The following is a 23,053-nucleotide window of genomic DNA, read 5'->3' as shown; positions in this document are numbered from 1 at the left end:
ATTTAACCAAATCCATTAATTTTGATAAGGATAACCATATTAATCATAAAAAATCGATTTTAGGCAAGAAAAACGAGTTTTGGTAGTTATCTTCATCAAAATCTGGCCAGAAAATCGAAAATTCCGGCACCAGAGCCCTCGACTCGTCGAGTCCACTACGGAACTCGTCGAGTTCATGCAACTCTTCGAGTCTATACATGGACTCGGCGAGTCAGCCAGTCAGACAACAAAAAATTTCGATTTTCTGATCTTTGGCAGTTCACATTTGCATCTATTCAATAGAAAAACGACCTAGACTCTGATACCACTGTTAGGTTATGAGCAAAACATCATTTCTATGGTGTACATGCAACCCTAATTGTTTTGATCTAGATTTTTCTAAACTAAACATACAACATTGAATACCAAAGCATAAACCCTAAAACTAGCATACCAAATCTGAAAATCACGTATGATTAGGGTTTAGATCTTACCTCTCTTGTTATGTAGTAATAACAAAGTTAATCCTTGACATTTGAAAGCTTAGTGCCCCAAGTGTTGCACCTCTAATGGAGTCACACACACTCTATGCAAAGGATGATATGGGAGAGAGGAGGATTTCGACCACTCTAGGGTTTCTTAAAGCCTTGGATGAAAATCCCTTGTAATGGGGTCTATTTATACTTGTGGCTGCTAGGGTTTTAGGTGGAAACCCTAATGTGACTGCTTAGACCTTAAGCAACCCATGGACCCCTTCTAGAATAGCCCTTGGACGAATTCCTTATGTGCTTCCCATAGAATTCGTCCAACCTTATTCCAAGGTAATCCATCAGCCCAATTGCAACTATCAAATAATTACAATATCAGTCCCCTTTATTTAATCAGTCTCTTTTGATCACCAAATTAATTCCAAATTAATTTATGATCAATACTAATTAAATAATATGATGTCTAAATAATATATTAATCTTGTAATATATTAATAAAACCATTTTGAGTATGAATTTATTATTCATATAATAAATTATACTCTCTCTCCTCTTGTCATCCTATTAAGTTGCATGAGTGAAGGCAACCCAAAAGGACCATGCTCATAATCGGGTCAAATACATACCAAAATAGTTATGAGCTTAGACATCTAATCCAACATTTTCTACTTATTTACTTTTTAAAATGACACTTTGACCCCTTCAATTTGAACTTTGTAAAATAGTACTTTCACCATTTATTTTTTAAAACTTTCGTGTTTATCCTCCGTGATATTTATAATTTGATTTTCTTTAATAACTTTCGTTCGTTAACCAAAAAACTATTTTTACGTGCATATTTTTATATATGTGTGTTGGTATATATTGAATGTGATCAACGTTTCAACGTGAATTTAGAACTTTCATTCGTTAATTAAAAAAACTTGTGTTTTCTTTATGCGAATGTTGGTTTAAATCCGAGTATTCCTACGTTTCAATGTATTTTTTTTACATTTTTGTGCTTAATTGTATATATGTTTCTTACGTATAAGTCGGTCACATATAATAACTTTCATTTGTTAACTTAAAAAAATTTATTATATTTGAGTTTATCTACGTTTCGACATTTTTTTTTTCGTGCTTAATTTTATATATTTTTTCCTTTGTATGAGTTGGGTCACAAACAAAACACACAAAGTCTTCACAGTGAGGGGAACTCTAGATTTCGAGCAAAGCTCTCAAAGAAATCAAGCAAAAAGAACCGGATGAAGGAATACATTTTTTAAGTAAATCGACTTTCATTTGTTCTTTTAATTTTGCAAAAAAGAAAAAAATAGTTGTTCATAAAATATACCCACCATTTTTCATCTCCAAATCTTTATTGAAGTTTCATCTAACCCTTCATTATTAACATATCCGAAATGACACCCAATCACAAAGAAAACCAAAAAGCAAAACAAACTTAGACTTTCTGGTATGGTCCAAGAAGGACGCGTGGGGGCTGACGTGGACCCCCTGGAGACGCGTGAACCTCGCCCCAGGGGTGGGTGGGTTGTGTGTGACGTGGGGGGGGGGGGGTGGGGGAGACGGACGTTGTCATTGGCCAATTTAATTTCGGACCGTTGCTACTCCCTTTTCGACTGTTTATGAATAAAAAAAAAACTTTTATTATTTTTTCAAATTCTCTCTATATATACATTCATTTTACACATAATTTTCACTAAAACACACCCATATTATTTCAAAACAAACACACACATTCAACCCAAATTAATAATTTTCCAGGTTCAATTTCTTCGTCATCCGATGATGATAATTCTAATGAGGATTTGATTTTGCATACGCTGTTGTCCGCGACACGAGACATGGTACGCGAGAGAGGCGAAAGTTCAAATGTCGAGAAGAAGCATAGAAAATGGATCAACAGGGATCGAGATGCGACACATGAACTTTTGGTACGTGATTATTTTGCCGTTGATAGTTTATATGATCTATCGAAATTCAAAGAACGTTTTCGTATTAGTAGAAAATTATTTTCACGTATAGCTAGAGAGTTGGCACGTAATTATGAGTTTTCCAATTATGATGGGATGCTAGAGGTAAACGTGGTTTTACTACAATACAAAAATGTATGGCCACTCTTAGACAATTAGCATACGGCATCACCGCAGACGCATCAGATGAGTATTTGAAAATGTCTGAAAGGACGGGCCAAGAGTGTACATATCTATTTTGTAAGTATACTATAGAGCTTTACCGTGACATATACTTGCGACATCCGACTAAAAGCGATGTCGAACAGTTGTATGTCGCGCATCAAACTAAACATGGTTTCCCAAGGATGCTTGGTAGCATTGATTGTACACATTGGGAGTTGACAAATTATCCCAACGCGTGGCGTGGTCAGTTCACGAGAGGTGATCATGGGGTGTCGGCTGTTATATTGGAGGCGGTTGTTTCACATGACCTATGGTTTTGGCATGCATTCTTTAGTATAGCGGGGTCAAACAACGACCTAAATGTGCTCCAAGCGTCTCCGTTATTTAACGATATTTTACAGGGTAAAGCACCAAACATGCCATATGTTGCCAATGGAAATGCATATAAATATGGGTATTACCTAGGTGATGGGATATATCCAGAATACGCTACATTTGTCAAGTCATACACATTTTTGGCCGACGATAAACGAAAGTTATTCAAGTCAGCACAAGAAGCTGCAAGGAAGGATGTAGATGTTGGATAAGATGTCTAAGTCCATAACTTATTTGGTATATACTTGACCCGACCCGGCATGGTCCATTTGGGTTGCACTTCACCCAAACTAGTTATGGATAATTTTATGAGAGTTGTATACTTACGATTTATTAATATATTATAAGTTATAATATATTAATATAAAGTCATGTTACTTAATTAGTTTTAATCTTGAATTAATTATGAATTAATTTAGTGATTAAAAGGAAGACTAATTAAATCATGGGCTATTATATTTATATGGTGTGGGCTAACACTCATTTGGGAATGGGCTAAGCTTATATGGAAGTCCATGGATGATCCATGGAGCTTTTACCCATGGATCCTTGGAAGAGGAAAAGATATGGGTTATTAGGGTTTCACCCTAACCATGTACACTATATAAACAAGCTTATGTTGCATGAAAAACCACCCCTTTTAATGTGTGTGTAAGTGTGGTGGCCAAAATCAAGAGTTAGTATACTCTCTCATACATTTTCCAAGTTTGTGGTGATTTGTGATTTCCATTTGAGGCATTCACATTATTGGTGCTTGGCTCTCAAACTCCAAGGAATCAACAATCAACAAAAGGTATGTAATTCATCTAGTTCTTTTATGGTTAAAAGTACCCCATGCCATGCTAGATAGGTTATAAACCTTGGAAAATAATATTTTGCATGTATCTTAGACAAACATAGATCCAAGGTTTAATAGGGTTGCATGTACACTTAGGAAGTGTTAGAATGCTCAAAACCCAACAGTGGTATCAAAGCCTAGGCTTGTTTGTTTGATACTTGATGCAAAACAGTGATAAAAAGTCGATTTTTTGCTGTCTGACTGATGAACTCGCCGAGTCCATGGGGGGACTCGCCGAGTTCATGTGTAAACTCATCCTACTCGCCGAGTAGGTTCGTGCACTCGGCGAGTAGGAGCCTCAGAATGCAGATTTTCGACTTTTGCTGCTGGAAATGGACTAGAAACATTACCCTAAACTGTTTTGGTGTTTTAAAACTTGTTTTAGTTGGTGTAATGGTTGTTCTAATCCATTTACAATAACTTATATCAAAATTTCATGCTTTGTTTGTGTTCATATAATTCTTGAAACTTTGATGATCATGTTTGTGACATCCGCCTAAAATGGATTCGGGTCAACCCAACCCAATTGGAAATTTAATAAACCCTACTCAAGATTACTTGACGCTAATAGGATCAAAACCCATACAATACGATATAACTTGACGTTAATAGCAACATAGTATTGTACAACGTTATAACTATAATCAAAGTAAATTATGATACCATATTAAAATCAAATCAAAGTATAATGCTCTAATTAAATTAAAAGAATCAAACTTGAATTCTCTAATTAAACTTCAAATCAAAGTAGATTGTTATAATCAAATAATAACCTATCTTTTATAAAACTCCATTTTTATAAACTTTACATTAAATTTTATAAAACTCTAATTTTTATAAACTTTACTTTAAATTTTATAAAACTCTTATATTAATTATGTAAAAGATGCTTGTGTTAGTGGGAAATTATGAAGACCACCAAAGGCAAAAAGATTATTCTCATGGTCTCCCACTCACACCTCCCATCCACTTTCCTTTCCTTTTTCTCCCAACACATTATTCTCTTCACCACTTAAATCTTCTCTATTCTTTCTCTCACTCTCAATCTTGAAATTTCCTCTAAGAATACTCATATTCCATCCAAGAACAATCTATTATACTCAAATCTTCATCCCTCTTGAAGCATTCATCAAGGTATGTTGTTAAAAGTTTCAAATTCATACAAGAAACAAATTAAAACCACCAAAATATCTAAAACTCATTTTTGCATAAACCTGATTTTTCTCAGAATACCATCAATAAAATAAGAAGTTCTGGAAATTTTCAGAAAATAACTTATTTTTATTGAATTATCATAATTATTGCAATAAAGTAAGGCAATAATTCACATAAAATACTTGTTGCATTCAATAAATTCTGAGAAAATTCTGAGATGACCTGTATACTGATTAAACATGATATATGAAGTTTCATGCATTTATATTACTGTTTACTATTATTTATTATTTTATTGATTAATTAATAATGAAATATATAAAAAATACTTCCCATAGTCACAAATATCTGAAACTTATACAATGGGCTCTACATCATGTTATAAAACTATGGTTAATTTTACAGATTTTTTGAGAATCATTTACTATTTTCCCCAAATTTTGTGTTGTTTAATCATTAAAATATTAAATAAATACTAAAACAGTTCAGAAAAATATACAAATTTTACAGTAATTCATATTATATGAAATAATGATTTCCTAATAATTTCATAATTTTTCAATACTGTTTACTATTTAAAACTATTTTCCTAAGTATTTAAGCATGTAAAAATGCATTTTAATGATTATTTCATATAAATAATTGTTAAAATCTGTAAATAATTATAATTGGGCAAGTTATTATTTTAATAAGAAATTATTAAAATCTGGCCTAAATTGAAAATATAAATTAATTATGCAAAGTAAGTAATTCAATTTAAAATTCATTTAACAAATAAATACCTTAATATTATAATCAAAATGAATTATTGTTAATTCATCTAATATAAGAATATGTGTCTAATTATTTGTATTAGTACTCCATTCTCGTTTAGCAGTTTCTAAACCAAAACTATTAATTATATTAGGTTCTACGCCATTTTGACCCGAATCGTCTAGCGTACGACACACACATTTCGTTTTGGGACTAATGTGAGTAATCTACCCCATATTTTATAATTTTCAATACTTTTGGGGTGTATCATGTGGTTCTAATATGTTCCAACTTCATTTTATTGTTTTATCACAATTGAGACATTGTTGGGACATTTATACGTGAGTCATTAATTGTATAACTATTGTTTGTTTACGCTACATGTACTTGTAGTGCATTATCATTTTTAGTCTAATCTCCATGACTATGCCCGTATTCTTGAGGTACGTTATGGACAATAATAGCGCTATTGGGTTGACCACCCCGCCTTGGGACGCTAAGGTGATTGATCACACGTGGTTGAGTGTGTACGATGATTAGATGCTCCATCCTATATATTTATATATATATATATACATATGTATATATATAGGGTGAGGACTTATTGTTGTTGTTATCAATTGTTAATCAATTTTTGATTTATAAACCGTTATCTCAAATACAATTGTTTGGCGACTTCAAAAGAAAACAGATTTCAAATTATAAATGTTTCAACTTCACAATTTTCTCTACTAAAATTTGATTACTCACCAACTCTCGTAGTTGACCTGTTTTTACCCATGATGCAAATTTGAAGAATGAAGAATGATGAAAAATAGGTTGTGCCTTAGAAATTCACAAGACAATTTAAATTTGATGTATTAAATGTGGTTTGCATTTGTATTTGTACTTGTATGTTGTGGATCTTGTTTGCATACTTAGTACTTAATTGAATCTAATCACATTATAACCTAGTTGTCATGAGTCTTTGAACAATATATCACGCCTTGATCGATTCCGACAAGGATCGGGGTGTGACAATGTTCATGTTCTTATGAATTTAGAAGATGATAGAAATTATTTGCTGAATTGTTTAGGATTAATTCTTGATCATTTATGTGTTTTAATGGAGTCCGTAATTTGTCCTCAAGTTATGGATATCCAAAGGTCACTTCTTTTAAACACACACTTAAAACACATAAGTTACATGGAAATGAAGAGTCTTCATTTTTATGAACCTTTAATTCATAAGTTATGAAATGAAAAGTTTTGAATAGTTTCAAAACTTGTCCTCAAGTTTTGGAATTTGTAAAGTTACACACACTTTAATATACTTTAATTCCAAACCCTTAGAGTTTTAAAAGTTAAAATTCAACCCTTATACTATTTATAACATTAATGGTTAATTATTATATATATGTATAAGATCAAAGTCGTCTTACCGCTAGTACGCCTCATTCACGAAGCCAGTCTATAAGGTGGGTATAAGGTTGTTACCTATAAAATGACAACTTAATGGGTGTCCACTCTCACCCACCGCTTGCTTGACTGGTGGAGGGTCGTTAGCCGAACGGGTAGGACAAGAACTTATAAATTCTCATTAAAAGTATGATGAATATTATAAAGTAACTAAACCTTTTATAAATTCCCAATCTTAGTTACTTTAGGAAAATGTGAATATGGTGCTAACCCATGAAATTCACACTTTGTACCTTACCAAGTCGTTGGTGGAGCGTGTGTGGTTAACCGGCACACTAACTTGGACTAGTAAGGATCACGAAGGGTGACTTAATGTTTATCATAGATCGGTGGAGTGTGTGTGGTTAACCGGCACATTGATTAGGTGATAATATTAAGGGTACCAAGTGAATTTGCATGGTTATTCACACCTTGTTTTGTGATCCTCGGCATCCCAGTCACAAAACTTGAAGGGCACAATCGAGATTGAAACATGCCATTGAAAAGTTCAATGAATCTCAAAGGAATCTAGGAATTTCAAAAACCAATTAAACCTAATAATTCATTTCGTTTTCATGGTGGAAATTGGTGAATCGTCATTCACCTACCTTCAAATATATTATAGCTTAGATTACGACATCCCTCTTCTAAGTTATAATATATTGTGTTGGATCCTAGCCTTAATATTACATTTGGGTGTATTATTAAGGATTCGATATATCTAATCTAAACTTGTTTTCTTCTTTTCAGATGTCTTCCAACAACAAAGCTTCGGGCTCTAACCCTACTGGCTCCTTTTCCCTCATGAACCTTTGTGGGAGGGTCATCTTTGATGGTTCCAACTTCATGGATTGGATCCGGAACATCAGGATGGTCACTCGTTACGAGGACAAGGAATATGTCCTTGATAAGGAGCTAAAGGAGCTTGATGAGTCCACTGCTACTCCTGAGGAGGTCGCTGAGTATCAGGCACATGAAAGAGATGCCACCAAGGTGGCATGCATCATGATGGCCACCATGACAGATGAACTCCAAAAGTCCTATGAGGACTATTAACCTTTTGAGATGCATCAGGATCTGATGGAAAGGTACCATCAGAGTGCTCGTCAAGAGCGGTATGAAATAATATCCTCCATGATCACTACCCGTATGAAGGATAGCGAACCAATCACGAGCCACATGCAGAAAATGCAAAGGTATGTGGACCGTCTAATGAAACTGAATGTGAACTTCCCTGAGGAGTTGGAAATTGATATCATTTTGCACTCCTTGACATCGTGTTATGATCAATTTCGTATGACATACCACATGAACAAGGAGGAAGTCACACTCAGTAAGCTTCAAGGACTTCTGAAGACTGCCGAAAGTGGTCTTAAGAGTAAGTCGGTTGCTACTCCTACTCCTACTACTACCCCTGTTTTGGCTATCGGGCAAGGCAAAGGGAAAAAGAGGAAGCACCCTTCGAAGGGTACCAAGGGAAAGTCCCTTGAAGGCTCCTCATCTAGAACCAAAGGTGGTTCTATCACTCCTTCTGCCATCCCTAAGGATGTTGAATGCTTCTACTGTCAAAATAAGGGGCACTGGAAGCGAAACTGCCCAAAGTACTTGCAGGATGTCAAGGATGGGAAAGTGAAACCATCCCATGCAGGTATTTACACTATATTGTCTAATAACTCACCATATTCTAATTCTTGGGTTCTTGATACAGGTTGTGGTATTCACATCTGTTGTGACTTGCAGGGCCTAAGAAGAAGTGAGGATGTGGAGCACGGAAAGATAAACTTAATCATGGGGAACAAGAAGGTTGCACCTGTTACCAAGATTGGAGTTTATACTTTGTTGCTAGATAGTGGGTTAAAGTTAGATTTGAATAATTGTGTGTACTCGTCTGAAATGGCGAGGAATATTATTTCCTTTCATGCTTTGTACAAACAAGGTTTTACCTTTTCTTTTGATAATGAAGTTGGTAGTATTAATGCTTTCTTTAATAATGTTCTTTATTTTAAAGCATCGCCTTGTGATGGTGTGTATGAAGCTGTATCGGTTGTAGATAATTTAGGAAATAATGTATTATATATTGATTCTTCTACTAGCTTGGATAAAGCATCTTTGTGGCATTGTCGTCTTGGACATGTAAGCAAGAAACGCATAGGCCAGCTCCAAAAGGATGGAGTCTTGGAGTCGTTCGACCTTAAGTCGGATGATAGTTGTGAGTCTTGTCTACTTGGAAAAATGACAAAATCACCCTTCACCGGTACTTGTGCAAGGGGTGAGGGTTTGTTGGACCTTATACATACTGATGTATGTGGACCATTCAAAACCGCCACAAGGGATGCTAATCGCTATTATGTGACTTTTATTGATGATTTTAGTAGATACGGTTATGTCTACTTAATCAAACATAAGTCAGAAACTTTTGAAAGGTTTAAAGAGTTTAAACAAGAAGTAGAAAATCAATTGGGCAGGAACATTAAGATGCTTCGATCCGATCGAGGTGGTGAGTATCTTAGTACTGAGTTCCTCGACTATCTTAAGGAGTGTGGGATTGTCTCACAATTGACACCTCCCAGGACACCACAGCTGAATGGTGTAGCTGAGAGGCGCAATCGAACTTTGTTGGACATGGTTCGCTCTATGATGAGTCGAGCTTCCCTACCAATCTCTTTTTGGGGGTATGCCTTAGAGACTGCCGCCCACATCCTTAATCTAGTCCCTACAAAGAAGGTTGCCAAAACACCTCATGAGATGTGGACTGGGAAAGTTCCCAATTTGGACCACATCAAGATTTGGGGTTGCGAGGCTTTCGTGAGGCGCGAGACTCATGACAAGCTCGAACCTCGAAGTGAAAGGTGTATTTTCATCGGCTACCCACAAAAATACTTTGGTTACCTCTTCTACAGACCCAGTGAGAATGTGGTCTTTGTGGCTAGGAGAGGGGTCTTTCAAGAGAGAGAATTTATAAGCCAAGGAGACAGTGGGAGGCAAATTGACCTTGAAGAAATTCAAGACTCGATTGGTGAAGGAACCTCAGACACTAGCAATCAACTTGAGGAGGAAATTCCTGTTGATCCAGCTGACGAGTCTATACTTCCGAGGCGTTCCACAAGGGTTAGGAACACACCTGAGTTTTATTATGGATTTCATATTACTACGGAAGGTGATACATTTATCAGTGACAGTACACTGGTAAATCTGGATGAACCTAACAGTGTTAAGGAAGTCATGGCAGGCCCAGAGTCTGCTAAATGGAAGGAGGCTATGGACAGCGAGATACAGTCCATGTATGACAATCAAGTTTGGAACTTGGTTGACAATGTACCAGGCCGTAAGACAGTCGGGTGCAAATGGATCTTCAAGAAGAAGACCGACATGGATGGGAAGGTGCACACTTATAAGGCTCGACTGGTTGCGAAGGGGTTTACTCAGACTCAGGGAATTGATTATGATGAAACCTTTTCACCAGTAGCAAAGATTAAGTCTATTAGGGTTATGCTAGCCATTGCTGCATTTCATGATTATGAAATATGGCAAATGGATGTCAAAACCGCTTTCCTTAACGGAAAGTTGGCTGAGGATGTTTACATGAATCAGCCAGAAGGTTTTGTCAGTGCAGAGTACCCCAATAGAGTGTGCAAGCTTGAGAAATCCATTTATGGATTGAAACAAGCATCTCGAAGTTGGAATCTTTGTTTCGATGAGAAGGTCAAAGAGTTTGGTTTCTCAAGAAGTGAAGATGAGTCTTGCGTGTATGTCAGAGCTAGTGGGAGTATAGTTAGTTTTTTGGTACTGTATGTGGATGACATACTACTCATAGGAAATGACATCCCAACCTTGCAGGAGGTTAAGTCCTGGCTTGGGAAGTGCTTTGCTATGAAGGACCTTGGAGAAGCTACCTATATCCTAGGGATAAGGATATTAAGAGAAAGGAGTAAAAGACTAATTGGACTTAGTCAGAGTATCTACTTGGATAAGGTGTTGAAAAGGTTCAACATGCAGAATTCCAAGAAAGGAGAATTACCGATCCAAAGCAATGCCAAACTGAGCAAGGCTCAGAGCCCGAGTACAGAAGATGAGATAGCTGAGATGAGTCGATTACCTTATGCTTCCGCTGTTGGTTCGATCATGTATGCTATGACTTGTACTCGTCCTGATGTGGCCTTCGCTTTGAGCATGGTCAGCAGATATCAGGGGAACCCTGGCAAGGCTCATTGGACTGCGGTAAAGAATATTCTCAAGTACCTGCGGAGGACTAAGGATTGGATCCTTACCCTTGGTGGGAGTGATGACTTGAGAGTAGTAGGGTATAGTGATGCTAGCTTTCAGACTGATAGGGATAACTTCCGCTCTCAGTCGGGCTGGGTCTTTACCTTAAATGGAGGGGCAATCACTTGGAAGAGTTCCAAACAGGAGACTGTAGCTGATTCGACTTGTGAATCAGAGTGCATAGCAGCGAGTGAAGCGGCAAAGGAGGCGATATGGCTGAGGAACTTCATCGGAGACCTTGGAGTTGTACCAGCTATTAAGGAGCCTATGGAGATTTTCTGTGACAGCAATAGTGCGGTTGCCTTAGCCAAGGAACCAAGAGATCATGGCAGATCCCGACATATTGACAGAAAATATCACTTCATAAGACACAAGATAGAAGAGGGACTCCTCGTGGCAAAGAGGGTATCGTCAGATGAGAACCCTGCGGATCCCCTTACGAAGGGACTGACGAGGGTGAAGCATTTGCAGCATGCGAGGCGCATCGGGCTGAGGGACGATATTAGTTTTACAGATTATATAGCCTTTTTCTGAAACTTATAAAATATAATCAACGTTTGATGATGAATAAAATTTGTGATTTATTTATGAGTAAAGTGTTGCTATCATTGTCAATTATTTACTATTGTTTCAGTTTTGCATGTTTTGACTTCCAGAATAATTAATTTATTCAAACTCTCCACAGTCGGTCATATGTCGGAAGTAGGTATGAATCAAGACTGTCATGAAATGGGATTGTAGATGACTAAAGGTGTTTAGCCATAGCAATGGTTGCTACAACATTCATGAGTACTCATAAGTTATGAGTATTGGAATAAACCCACGCTCACTTGTATCACTTCATGGAATTTATCTCGAGTGATCGTGAGACGGTAATATCATATAAGTCTTCAAACCTAGAGATATGAGTTGTTACCTATGAGTTGGTTGTGCATTGATTGCACGTAAACGCATCAGTAACTTGATGTTATAAAACGTGCCTTTGTGTGCAATTCAATAAGTAGTAGAACAAGCATATGAGTCGAAGTTTATCTGTTCCTTCTAGAAATAGAAGCGATATCTGGGCCCCTCGATGATTTTGTGTTGACCCATGTACCGGGCCCAGTCAGAACTAAATTGATGTGTTCAGTTAAGTTCTTTGTCAAACAAATCGGAAATCGAGAAACAACTGCTAGACAATAAGTAAGACATTGTTCCATGTATTTGTCCGGCTGATATCATGAGATCAGAGGATTATATGATCACTTATCTAAAATGGCGCTTCATAGTTCACAAGAGTTTTCGAGAGCTACGATTGCCGGTTGGTTCCTGAAGTAATATAGGCAAATACAGTTATTAGACTTATCCAAGTGGGAGTCTGTTGGATAAGATGTCTAAGTCCATAACTTATTTGGTATATACTTGACCCGACCCGACATGGTCCATTTGGGTTGCACTTCACCCAAACTAGTTATGGATAATTTTATGAGAGTTGTATACTTACGATTTATTAATATATTATAAGTTATAATATATTAATATAAAGTCATGTTACTTAATTAGTTTTAATCTTGAATTAATTATGAATTAATTTAGTGATTAAAAGGAAGACTAATTAAATCATGGGCTATTATATTTATATGGTGTGGGCTAACACTCATTTGGGAATGGGCTAAGCTTATATGGAAGTCCATGGATGATCCATGGAGCTTTTACCCATGGATCCTTGGAAGAGGAAAAGACATGGGTTATTAGGGTTTCACCCTAACCATGTACACTATATAAACAAGCTTATGTTGCATGAAAAACCACCCCTTTTAATGTGTGTGTAAGTGTGGTGGCCAAAATCAAGAGTTAGTATACTCTCTCATACATTTTCCAAGTTTGTGGTGATTTGTGATTTCCATTTGAGGCATTCACATTATTGGTGCTTGGCTCTCAAACTCCAAGGAATCAACAATCAACAAAAGGTATGTAATTCATCTAGTTCTTTTATGGTTAAAAGTACCCCATGCCATGCTAGATAGGTTATAAACCTTGGAAAATAATATTTTGCATGTATCTTAGACAAACATAGATCCAAGGTTTAATAGGGTTGCATGTACACTTAGGAAGTGTTAGAATGCTCAAAACCCAACAGTAGAACGGGCGTTTGGAGTCCTCAAACAGAAGTGGATTAAGTAAAACATTTATCAGAGTTCATCCCAAAATCATTCATTGCGGAAATCATAGGTGTGGGCACTGCGATCAATCCGAGCCCTTCCTTTCCAAAACGATGATACCTGAAACAGTAACAAAACCTGTAAGCACGAAGCTTAGTGAGTTTCCCAGAGCATACCATACACACAATCCACATAACACATATCATGTTAGCTATAAAAGCTACCTGTATCACATAAGCCATGCATACATAAAACCTAGGAAAGCCATGGGCTACCCCACATGGTCTTACTTCCAATGCCATGGGCTACCCCACATGGTCTTTACCTAGGACTACCATGGGCTACCCCACATGGTCTTACATCCAATGTCATGGGCTACCCCACATGGTCTTTACCTAGGACTGTCATGGGCTACCCCACATGGTCTTACATCCAATGCCACAGGCTCCCCCCGGGGTCTTCCATGCAAGTATCACAAAGACAACTAGCATAACACATATCATATAATCACTAGCATACCATTTAGCATAAAGCTAATTACCATACCACATATATCTACTACAACTAGTGTACCACATAACATAAAATGGGCCGATCTTGCTGCCTTAGACCCATTGGTATGGTGAGAAGACTCACCTCGAATGCAGAAGCTTCCTGAACAAATCCTTAGCTGCTGCCCTGCCAGCTTCCCGAGCTGCCACTACCAATCAATATACCCAAGTTAGCAATTGGGCCCCATACCATAATCCTTAATCCACGCATGGGGTAAAATGACCATTTTACCCCTGTCCAAATATGATCCATAACCGAGGCCCGAACCCAAAACAATAGCCCAACCTTATAATGTCCATAAAACCATCAATGGCCCAATTTTCCAAATTGGGCCCAAACCTTTCTAATGGACCTTATACTAAAGCTCAATATTCTCCTTAGTCAATAATCCTGACCAAATTGGCCCACGAAAGCCCACACCAACCTATTCCAAGAATTGGCCCAAACCGAGGCCCACAAATGTGAAGTTCATTTCTATATTGGGCTACAAGGCCCAATAGGCCCAACTATTCCATTATTGGCCCAAAGATGCATTCAGGCCCAACTATCAACAATTCCAGGCCCAAAACCATTAGGACCCAAAGGTCCGAAGTCCACAAAGGCCCAAGTCCTCCTGAGAGCGTACGCCCAACGTACCTCTTCTGTACGCTTAGCGTACTGAGCAAATGGACTGTACGCGTTGCGTACTACATAGTACGTCCAGCGTACAAGCAGCTCATGCACAACATCCATTAAGTGCTTAATACTTGATCCAATAAGTCCAAATCACAGATCTGAGTTATACTTAACATCTAAACCCATAAAGTCATTGACTTGGTGACTTTGCATGCCCCAAACAAACCCAAACTCCAAAAATGGCATTCTACTTCCATAAAAGTGACCCTAACTCAAGCATGAATCCATTAAGACCATCAAGATGGCAACTTTCGTCCTTAGGGACTCAAATAGCATCAAGGGTGGCAACCCCAAGCCTAAAAACGGATTTGGAACCATAAAGCTCCATTCTTGGGACCAAAAGATCCAAAAACTCAACATAATAGATCTAAGCATTCAATGGTCAAGTTCAAAGCTTTATACCTTCATTAAGCTGAGAATGAGTCCTAAAAGCCAGATCCATAAGCTCCTTCTTGATTCCCATCTTTGCATCAAACTTCATCTTCTTGAAAATGGGTCAAACACCCCAAAAATGGACTCCATAAGCTTAAAATGCCACCATGGATGATATAATACGATTTATAGGGTTTAGAGGGGCGGAGGCTGAAGATGTTAGGGTTTGGTTATGAGATAAGGAGTTTAAATAGGGTCCAAGACCCTAAAAAAGGGTTCTGATCTGACGGGATTACGCCCAGCGTAATTCTGGTACGCCCAGCGTACTCCAGAGAACCTTCGCGACCACTCCTGGTCATTACGCCCAGCGTAACCCAAATTACGCCCATCGTACTCCCTTTTTCCCTAGTACGCCCAGCGTACTCCTTGTGTACGCCCAGCGTACTCGGCTAAGCCTGAAACTACTAAACTTCCGAAAGCCATAACTTCTTCGTTATAAATCCGTTTTCAACGATCCTTATATCCACGGAAAGGTGACGAGAAGCTATACACTTCTAACAACTCAAACTTTCCTTAAGACCTTCTAAACAAAAATCCATTATCCACAAAAGCCCGAACTGACACTTTACCAAATTACCCCTAGGTTCCAAAACACAACCCGAACACTCGAAACACTTCTAATACATCACCCGCACCCAAATGGGCCTAGATCTTACCTTCTCTAGAGCCATACTCCTTATGAAGACCAACCTTCGGCCCACAGCCTTAGACTAGAAGTCAATTCGGAACAGAGCGTTACATGGCACATAATCAAACATCTGACACGAACATGGGACATGACAAAATTGACGACAGTGTTGACTGCTTGTGTTATTTTACATAACATGATAATAGAAGAAGAGGGTAGGGCTATTTGTTCATATACCACAAACGATATACTTAATCCACCTGCAGTAATACAAGTTGGCAACCCGACATACTTTTCAAGGATTTTGGAAATACAAAACCGTGAAACACATCACAATCTACGACATGATTTGACCGAATACATATGGGAAAGACAATTCTAAGGGCAAAATGACAATGAAGACGAGGAGGATGAGGACGGTGACGACGAGGCGGATTATGTCGGTGACGACAACGACGACGAGTAGAATTTTTCTATGTTTTTTTATGTTTTTTAATTTTTATTTTATTTAGACAATGTAATGTTTAATTTAGTAATTTAAGTTTTACATTTCTATGTTTTTAATTAATGAAATGTGGTTTTATTTTTGTATGTTTTCAAAAAATTAATTTATGTTATAAATTATGTTTTTATTTAATATAATGTTAAAAAAATAAAAAAAATAAAAAAAGATTTTGTGGAGTGGTAACCATTTACAATGTTTAGTGGGTTGGTGGTGAAGCTGATGTGACAACGTTTTTTCGGTGGGTTGGGTGTGACCACTCCCCACAACCTTAAAATGACAAATACCCAACTCCAGATCATGTCAAAGTGGAGTTGAAGACAAGAACTTGGTTTTTCCTCTTTGAATACAAAAATGGAGTTGAATACAAACTTTTTAGCTCTACTTATTTTCTTGAATACAAAAAATAGTGTTGAAGGTTTTGTTTCCTTCTTATATAACCGGTGAAAGGGGAAGGGGATGAAGGTGAAATGATGAGTGTAGGGTGTGGCTTTAAAGAAAATAATAGTAAAAAATTTAAAAATAAATAAATTATGTTAAGTTATAGGTTGTTTGATAGTTGTTGATTGAGTAAAGGTCTGACTCGATCAAACAGTCCTAAATCTGACAGACTAAGAGACATATCAGATTAGTCATGACCGAGTCAGAGACTTCTAAGTATAATATCAAACAGTTTGAATCTGATCGAGTTAGAAACAACAACTTAACACTTAACAGACCCAATAGAAAACATATTATTTGACAAACAATTAATATTATTTATGGTTAGCAATAAGAACTCACAATGTAATATTTTCCAAACTTAAGGACCAAAGGTGTAAAAGAATTTCCTTAAGACGTATGTGGCCTCTTTTAAGAACCACATAGACCACTTGTATAATTTTATCTATGTTTATCCTTTTTAATCATGAATGCATTAATAATACGTTAAGGTATAGATACGTGGTCTGTTATGAACAAAAGGGTTGGTGTCTTATTATAACAATGAGGTGGCAAATGTTAACATTGCCTGGCATCGACCTACTTTCAAGTGGTTGCCATTTTCAAATTCGAATAGACACGGGGAGGGTACAACCGTAAATACCTCGTTGTTTCAGCTGAATGTACTCTTTGGTCCTTCTAATTTGGCCTGCATTCGCATTTTCATTCATGTACTTTACATTCATATCAATCGAACAACATTCAACTTTATTTCTATCAAAGTAACCTATTCCTAAAAGAGAGATTATATCCTTGTAGATCTATTTTTTTTCTTCTTTTTTATATTTCTGCATACATACACATGACATATACTTTTGAAAATTTTCCAACATATGTTATGTATGTAGAACACATATTAAGTCATACTAATAACCAAGATAAAAACAAACATACATGAGTGGTCAAGTTATTATGGGGCATAAAATGTTCATTATGTTAAGCTATTTACAAAATTGTGTTATTACTTATTAGACATATAGGAATATTTAATTGCTGGTAATATAATAATATAATTAAAATATTGATAAATTTATATTATTAAAAACAATTATATTGTTATTATTAAATTTGAATTAATAAATCTATCAATAGTTTGTTACAAACATTTTAACTATTTTAAATATATACTTACATTTTAAAACCACGTTATTTCAATAGTTGTTACGTGGGGTTATGCAAGAAATAAAAATATTTTTTTTATTTATAGTTATTTTTAACATTTGACATATTGATTTAGGTTTTATATTTAATATTATATTTAAAATTTTATTATTTTTAATTAATTAAAAATTATTTCTTTTAAAAAATATTATTATTATTATATAAAATCTAGTTTTTGATCAAATTTTTTTGTATGTTAATTTGACATTTCAATTTAAGTTTATATTTAACATCATATTTAAAGTTTTCTATTATTTTTTAAAAATAGCATTTAGAGATTTTTTAAGTTTATTTGATATTTTGATTTATATTTTGAATTTATGGTTTATTCCATAGAAGATTATTTCTATTTTTTATTTGTTTTATACCTAAAACTTATTTTCAAAAAAATGTCAAACTTTTACCAACAAGTAAATCGGGGTTGTTTTATAAAGACCCTATATTTTATATTTTTTTCTGTTTGACTTTATTTTTTTTAAATAAACTCAACTTTAACATATTCATTATTATTTCTTAATAGAGATGATTATCAACATATAACCATATATCACCGTAACTCACATGTGTTCTAAGTATTGATCACCTAAAAGAATAAATTATTCTAAAACCCTATGACATATTTTTGCTTGTTTTTTTTCTCTTGTACAACTTATTGGTTCCCATGAATCGGCTTCATCTTCAAACATGAGGAACATAAACATAGTAAGAAATGATGAAATGATATTCTTTTATGGAATAAACCTAATCTATTTGTTGTTAACGGGCTCAATTAATGAAATAATCAGGAATATATTAAAACTAAGTTTATTTAAAAAAAAACATTTAGGTTTAAAACGAAAAATACAAAATATAGGGTCTTTATAGAATATAATCAATTTACACGTTCTAGGCTTACATGTAAAAGTTAAATATTTTTAAGAAAAAAAAAGTTTTAGGTTTAAAACCAAAAGTCAAACTATAAGGGTTTTTATGGAATAAATCATTAAACTTAACATCATATTTAAATTAAACAAATTAAATGTATTACATTAATTGTTATAGATAATTTAAATTAAACAAATTAAGTATATTTAATTTTTATTTTGAATTTAACACTATACTTAAATAAAAAAAATAACAAAGTAAATATATTAGCTTAAAAAACGAAAAGTTAAAATTGAAATTAGAATAGTAAAGAGTTTAATATATATTTAATTAAAAATAGTTAAAAATTTATGAAAGTTTAAATAAGTATAATTAAATAAAAAATAAAATTTTATTTAGAATTATATCATTAAAAGTATTTGTCAATACAAAATTGACATAAGTATCAAATAGTATAACATATAACGATGATATAGTATTTTATAGTTATACATAATAATATGAATTATTTTTTATTTTTATAAACAACAAAGTGAGAGAGAGGTTATATAATATTTATCATAGATACAATCAATATGCTTAATCACAAAAAAGGTTTTTAAAACGTTTATAATAATGTAGTAGATATTCATATTACACAAATAATAATATAATTATTGACATTTGTGCACATATATATTCATAAATTTATACACTATTTTATTGTTTTAAGAAAAAAGAAACATAGAATATCTAACCTAACTCGATGTCATAATTCGCAGATAATGAAAACGTTAACAAAATACAAGGACTGCAACATCAAATTAATGAAAAGTCTTTCGTTTAAACTTTGAAACTTCGCTTAACAAATCGATCCCCCCTCTTCTCTCTCTATCTCTCTCATCTCCGTTTCGTCCCTCTCTACAAGTATGTTTCTGATTTTCCGTAAATCCTCGAGTTTGTATTGATCTAGCTAATTCATTCATATGTTTTCATCATAGTTTTTGGATCTTTCCATAAATCAACGAATTTTTATTGATTACTTTGTTTTAAATCTGTATTTGCATCTCTAGGGTTTTCGCTAGTGGTGTCAAATATCAATTAGCCATCAATCATGTCTCTGAGGCCAAGCGCAAGGACCGAGGTTCGTCGGAACCGTTACAAGGTGGCTGTCGATGCGGAGGAAGGAAGGCGGCGGAGGGAGGACAACATGGTTGAGATCCGTAAGAACAAGAGGGAAGAGAACTTGCTTAAGAAGCGTCAAGTACTTTCGTCGTCTCAGCCGCTGTCAAGTGGTGTTCCGGTCCAAACATCAACCGTTGAGAAAAAGGTTTGTTAATTCTTCGATTGAATTCGAGTTGCAGCTTATTTGATTCTAGTAAATTGACTGTTACCAGTTCAGGAATCGATGTATTCGTGTAACTGTTTACCTTTAATCATTACCTTTACTTGTTGATCTCTTTAAATACTTGCGTACACGAAAATATCATCATTTGGGACCTGTATTATTATATGTACATGATTACATATGAGTCTAGGTTTATGATTATCAAGCTTTCATGCGTATGCAATTGAATAGATCTAAATTTTTTATATATACTTATCACATATGAATCTAAACAACTGATTCTTTTGACTAATAGAATACTTAATTTTGATCGAATTGCAGTTAGAAAGTCTTCCTTCCATGGTTGCTGGAGTTTACTCCAATGATAACAATCTGCAGCTGGAGGCAACTACTCAGTTTCGTAAACTGCTTTCCATAGGTACATTTTACATATATATACAATCTTCTGTACCCTACATTTATACCCTAATGCAAGACCTAAATTTGACCTAAATTTGGTTTCACAGAAAGAAGCCCACCAATTGAGGAAGTTATACAATCTGGAGTTGTACCTCGTTTTGTCGAGTTCTTAATGAGGGAAGATTTCCCACAGCTTCAGGTAAAAATACTATTCAATTTCACTCATTCCTTCATCTTCTTCCTTTTTGCCTTTCTTCTTTAACATCATTATTCGTTTCGCATCAGTTTGAAGCTGCTTGGGCACTTACAAACATTGCCTCAGGAACATCTGAAAACACAAAAGTTGTAATCGATTATGGAGCAGTTCCAATTTTTGTCAAGCTTCTAGCTTCTCCAAGTGATGATGTTCGCGAACAGGTAAAAGCAAAACACATGGATCTTAAAGAATCTGCAAAAAGATCATTTCTCTTTAATCATTATCACAACATTCTTTTGCAGGCTGTTTGGGCTTTAGGAAATGTTGCTGGTGATTCTCCTAGATGTCGTGACCTTGTTCTTGGCCAAGGTGCTTTGATTCCTTTGCTTTCTCAGTTAAATGAGAATGCTAAGCTCTCCATGCTCAGAAACGCCACCTGGACTTTGTCTAACTTTTGTAGGGGAAAACCTCAGCCTCCATTTGAACAGGTATCTTCAATTTTATCTATTTATATACATTTTTATTTTGTTCTCATATTTGATTTCTTTTTATTTGTTTCTAGACAAGGCCAGCTCTTCCAGCACTTGAGAGACTTGTTCATTCAAATGATGAAGAGGTGTTAACAGATGCATGTTGGGCACTCTCTTATCTCTCTGATGGAACAAATGACAAAATTCAAGCTGTGATTGATGCTGGTGTTTGTCAACGCCTTGTTGAGCTTCTCCTGTAAGTCCCACTTTATTTTTTTTTAAATCTTTTTCATATTTAAACATTTTAATAAAAAAAAATTATCATATCTCTTTTCTCTAGTCATCCATCTCCTTCAGTTCTCATCCCTGCACTTCGAACTGTTGGCAACATTGTTACAGGCGATGATATCCAAACTCAGGTATGATATATTGATATCACATTTTGTACTCATGCTTTTACTGTTTTACATAATAAAAAGTATATAAAAAATGATATAATTTTCCAATTTTGTAGCATATTATCGAGCGAGGTGCACTTCCATGTTTACTAAGCTTGTTGACACATAACCACAAGAAGAGCATCAAGAAAGAAGCATGCTGGACAATTTCAAACATCACAGCTGGAAACAAAGAACAAATACAAACTGTAATTGAAGCTGGATTAATTGCTCCATTAGTCAACCTTCTTCAAACAGCTGAATTCGATATTAAAAAAGAAGCTGCATGGGCTATTTCAAACGCCACTTCTGGTGGAACCAATGAGCAAATCAAGTATGTTAAAAATGATTTATATGGAATATGAATTGAAATGTTAAATGTTAAATGTTAAATGTTAAAAATGATTTATATTTTATAGGTATTTGGTGAGTCAAGGGTGTATAAAGCCATTGTGTGATCTTCTAGTGTGCCCTGATCCAAGGATTGTGACTGTTTCCTTAGAAGGGCTTGAGAATATTCTGAAAGTGGGTGAAGTGGAGAAGAATGCTGGGAATTCTGGTGATGTTAATTACTATGCACAGTTGATTGATGATGCTGAAGGGTTGGAAAAGATTGAGAATTTGCAAAGTCATGATAATAATGAGATTTATGAGAAAGCTGTTAAGATACTTGAGACTTATTGGTTGGATGAGGAAGATGAAGCTGTGGCTGATGCTGCTGGTGCTCAAGGTGGCTTTAATTTCGGTGGAAACAATGTTCAAGTTCCATCTGGTGGATTCAATTTCAATAGCTGAATGAAGGTAAAGTCAAATTTTCACTTTTGACTTTCTTTTACTATGTTGAGTTTAACCATGGTTAAGAGGTTCTGTTGACTCAATTAGATCTGACTCAATTAGGGTTTTTACTTTTCAGGGGAAGGTGAAGTAAGTTGGTGGCGTCAGAGGTCAAGTCCGGTCAGGTCGGTCAGTTCGGTCGAGTCGTTGGGTCGGGTCGGGTCGGGTCAGGTCAGGTCAGGTCAGGGCATCTCGTGGGGTCGGGTAACACAGTGGTCGAGTCGTGGTCTGTGTTGAAGAGATGCAAAGGTGGTGGGTCTGTATGAAGGGGTTGGCCGAGGTCTTTTAGTAGGGGGGGTGGGGTGGGGGTATTTTGGTATTTTACCTCAAGCAAATGGAGGTGGGTGTGTCATTTGAATGAGGGTTTATTGATATATTATACGGAGTCTATTTGTTTGTTTAAGTTTTTTTTTTTTTTTTTTTTTTTTTGGATACATTAGTCTTGTATGGAGTCGGGGTTATGGATTTAGTAGAGTGTATTTTCTGGGAAAGAAAGAAGAATATGAATATTTGTCAAATTGTTTTTGAA

The 23,053-nt window shown here is 35.5% G+C and overlaps 2 protein-coding genes across 2 annotated transcripts; both read left to right on the top strand.

The window, feature by feature from the left end:
- Positions 1-2,577: 2,577 nt before the first annotated feature.
- LOC145116176 (uncharacterized) lies at positions 2,578-3,192 on the top strand. Its single transcript, XM_079052535.1, has one exon. The coding sequence runs from the start codon at positions 2,578-2,580 to the stop codon at positions 3,190-3,192; it is 615 nt and encodes a 204-aa protein (XP_078908661.1).
- A 16,450-nt stretch (positions 3,193-19,642) lies between these two features.
- On the top strand, positions 19,643-23,053 carry LOC145149239 (importin subunit alpha-2-like). Its single transcript, XM_079075202.1, has 11 exons — positions 19,643-19,767; positions 19,914-20,170; positions 20,510-20,606; positions 20,695-20,786; positions 20,873-21,004; positions 21,086-21,271; positions 21,346-21,509; positions 21,594-21,672; positions 21,768-22,024; positions 22,110-22,491; positions 22,604-23,053. The coding sequence occupies exons 2-10, from the start codon at positions 19,955-19,957 to the stop codon at positions 22,483-22,485; spliced, it is 1,599 nt and encodes a 532-aa protein (XP_078931328.1). The 5' UTR covers positions 19,643-19,767; positions 19,914-19,954; the 3' UTR covers positions 22,486-22,491; positions 22,604-23,053.

The sequence above is a fragment of the Lactuca virosa genome, chromosome 1 (assembly GCF_052849685.1).
Source record: "Lactuca virosa cultivar CGN04683 chromosome 1, Lactuca_virosa_CGN04683_v6, whole genome shotgun sequence".
Classification (NCBI taxonomy): domain Eukaryota; kingdom Viridiplantae; phylum Streptophyta; class Magnoliopsida; order Asterales; family Asteraceae; genus Lactuca; species Lactuca virosa.
This window is presented reverse-complemented; position numbering and strand designations above follow the sequence as displayed.

Coding starts and splice junctions, on each gene's coding strand:
- LOC145116176 (XM_079052535.1), top strand. CDS start 2,578: ATGGCCACTCTTAGACAATTAGCATACGGCATCACCGCAGACGCATCA.
- LOC145149239 (XM_079075202.1), top strand. CDS start 19,955: ATGTCTCTGAGGCCAAGCGCAAGGACCGAGGTTCGTCGGAACCGTTAC. Junction 20,787..20,872: donor AAGATTTCCCACAGCTTCAG/GTAAAAATACTA, acceptor GTTTCGCATCAG/TTTGAAGCTGCTTGGGCACT. Junction 21,673..21,767: donor GCGATGATATCCAAACTCAG/GTATGATATATT, acceptor CCAATTTTGTAG/CATATTATCGAGCGAGGTGC.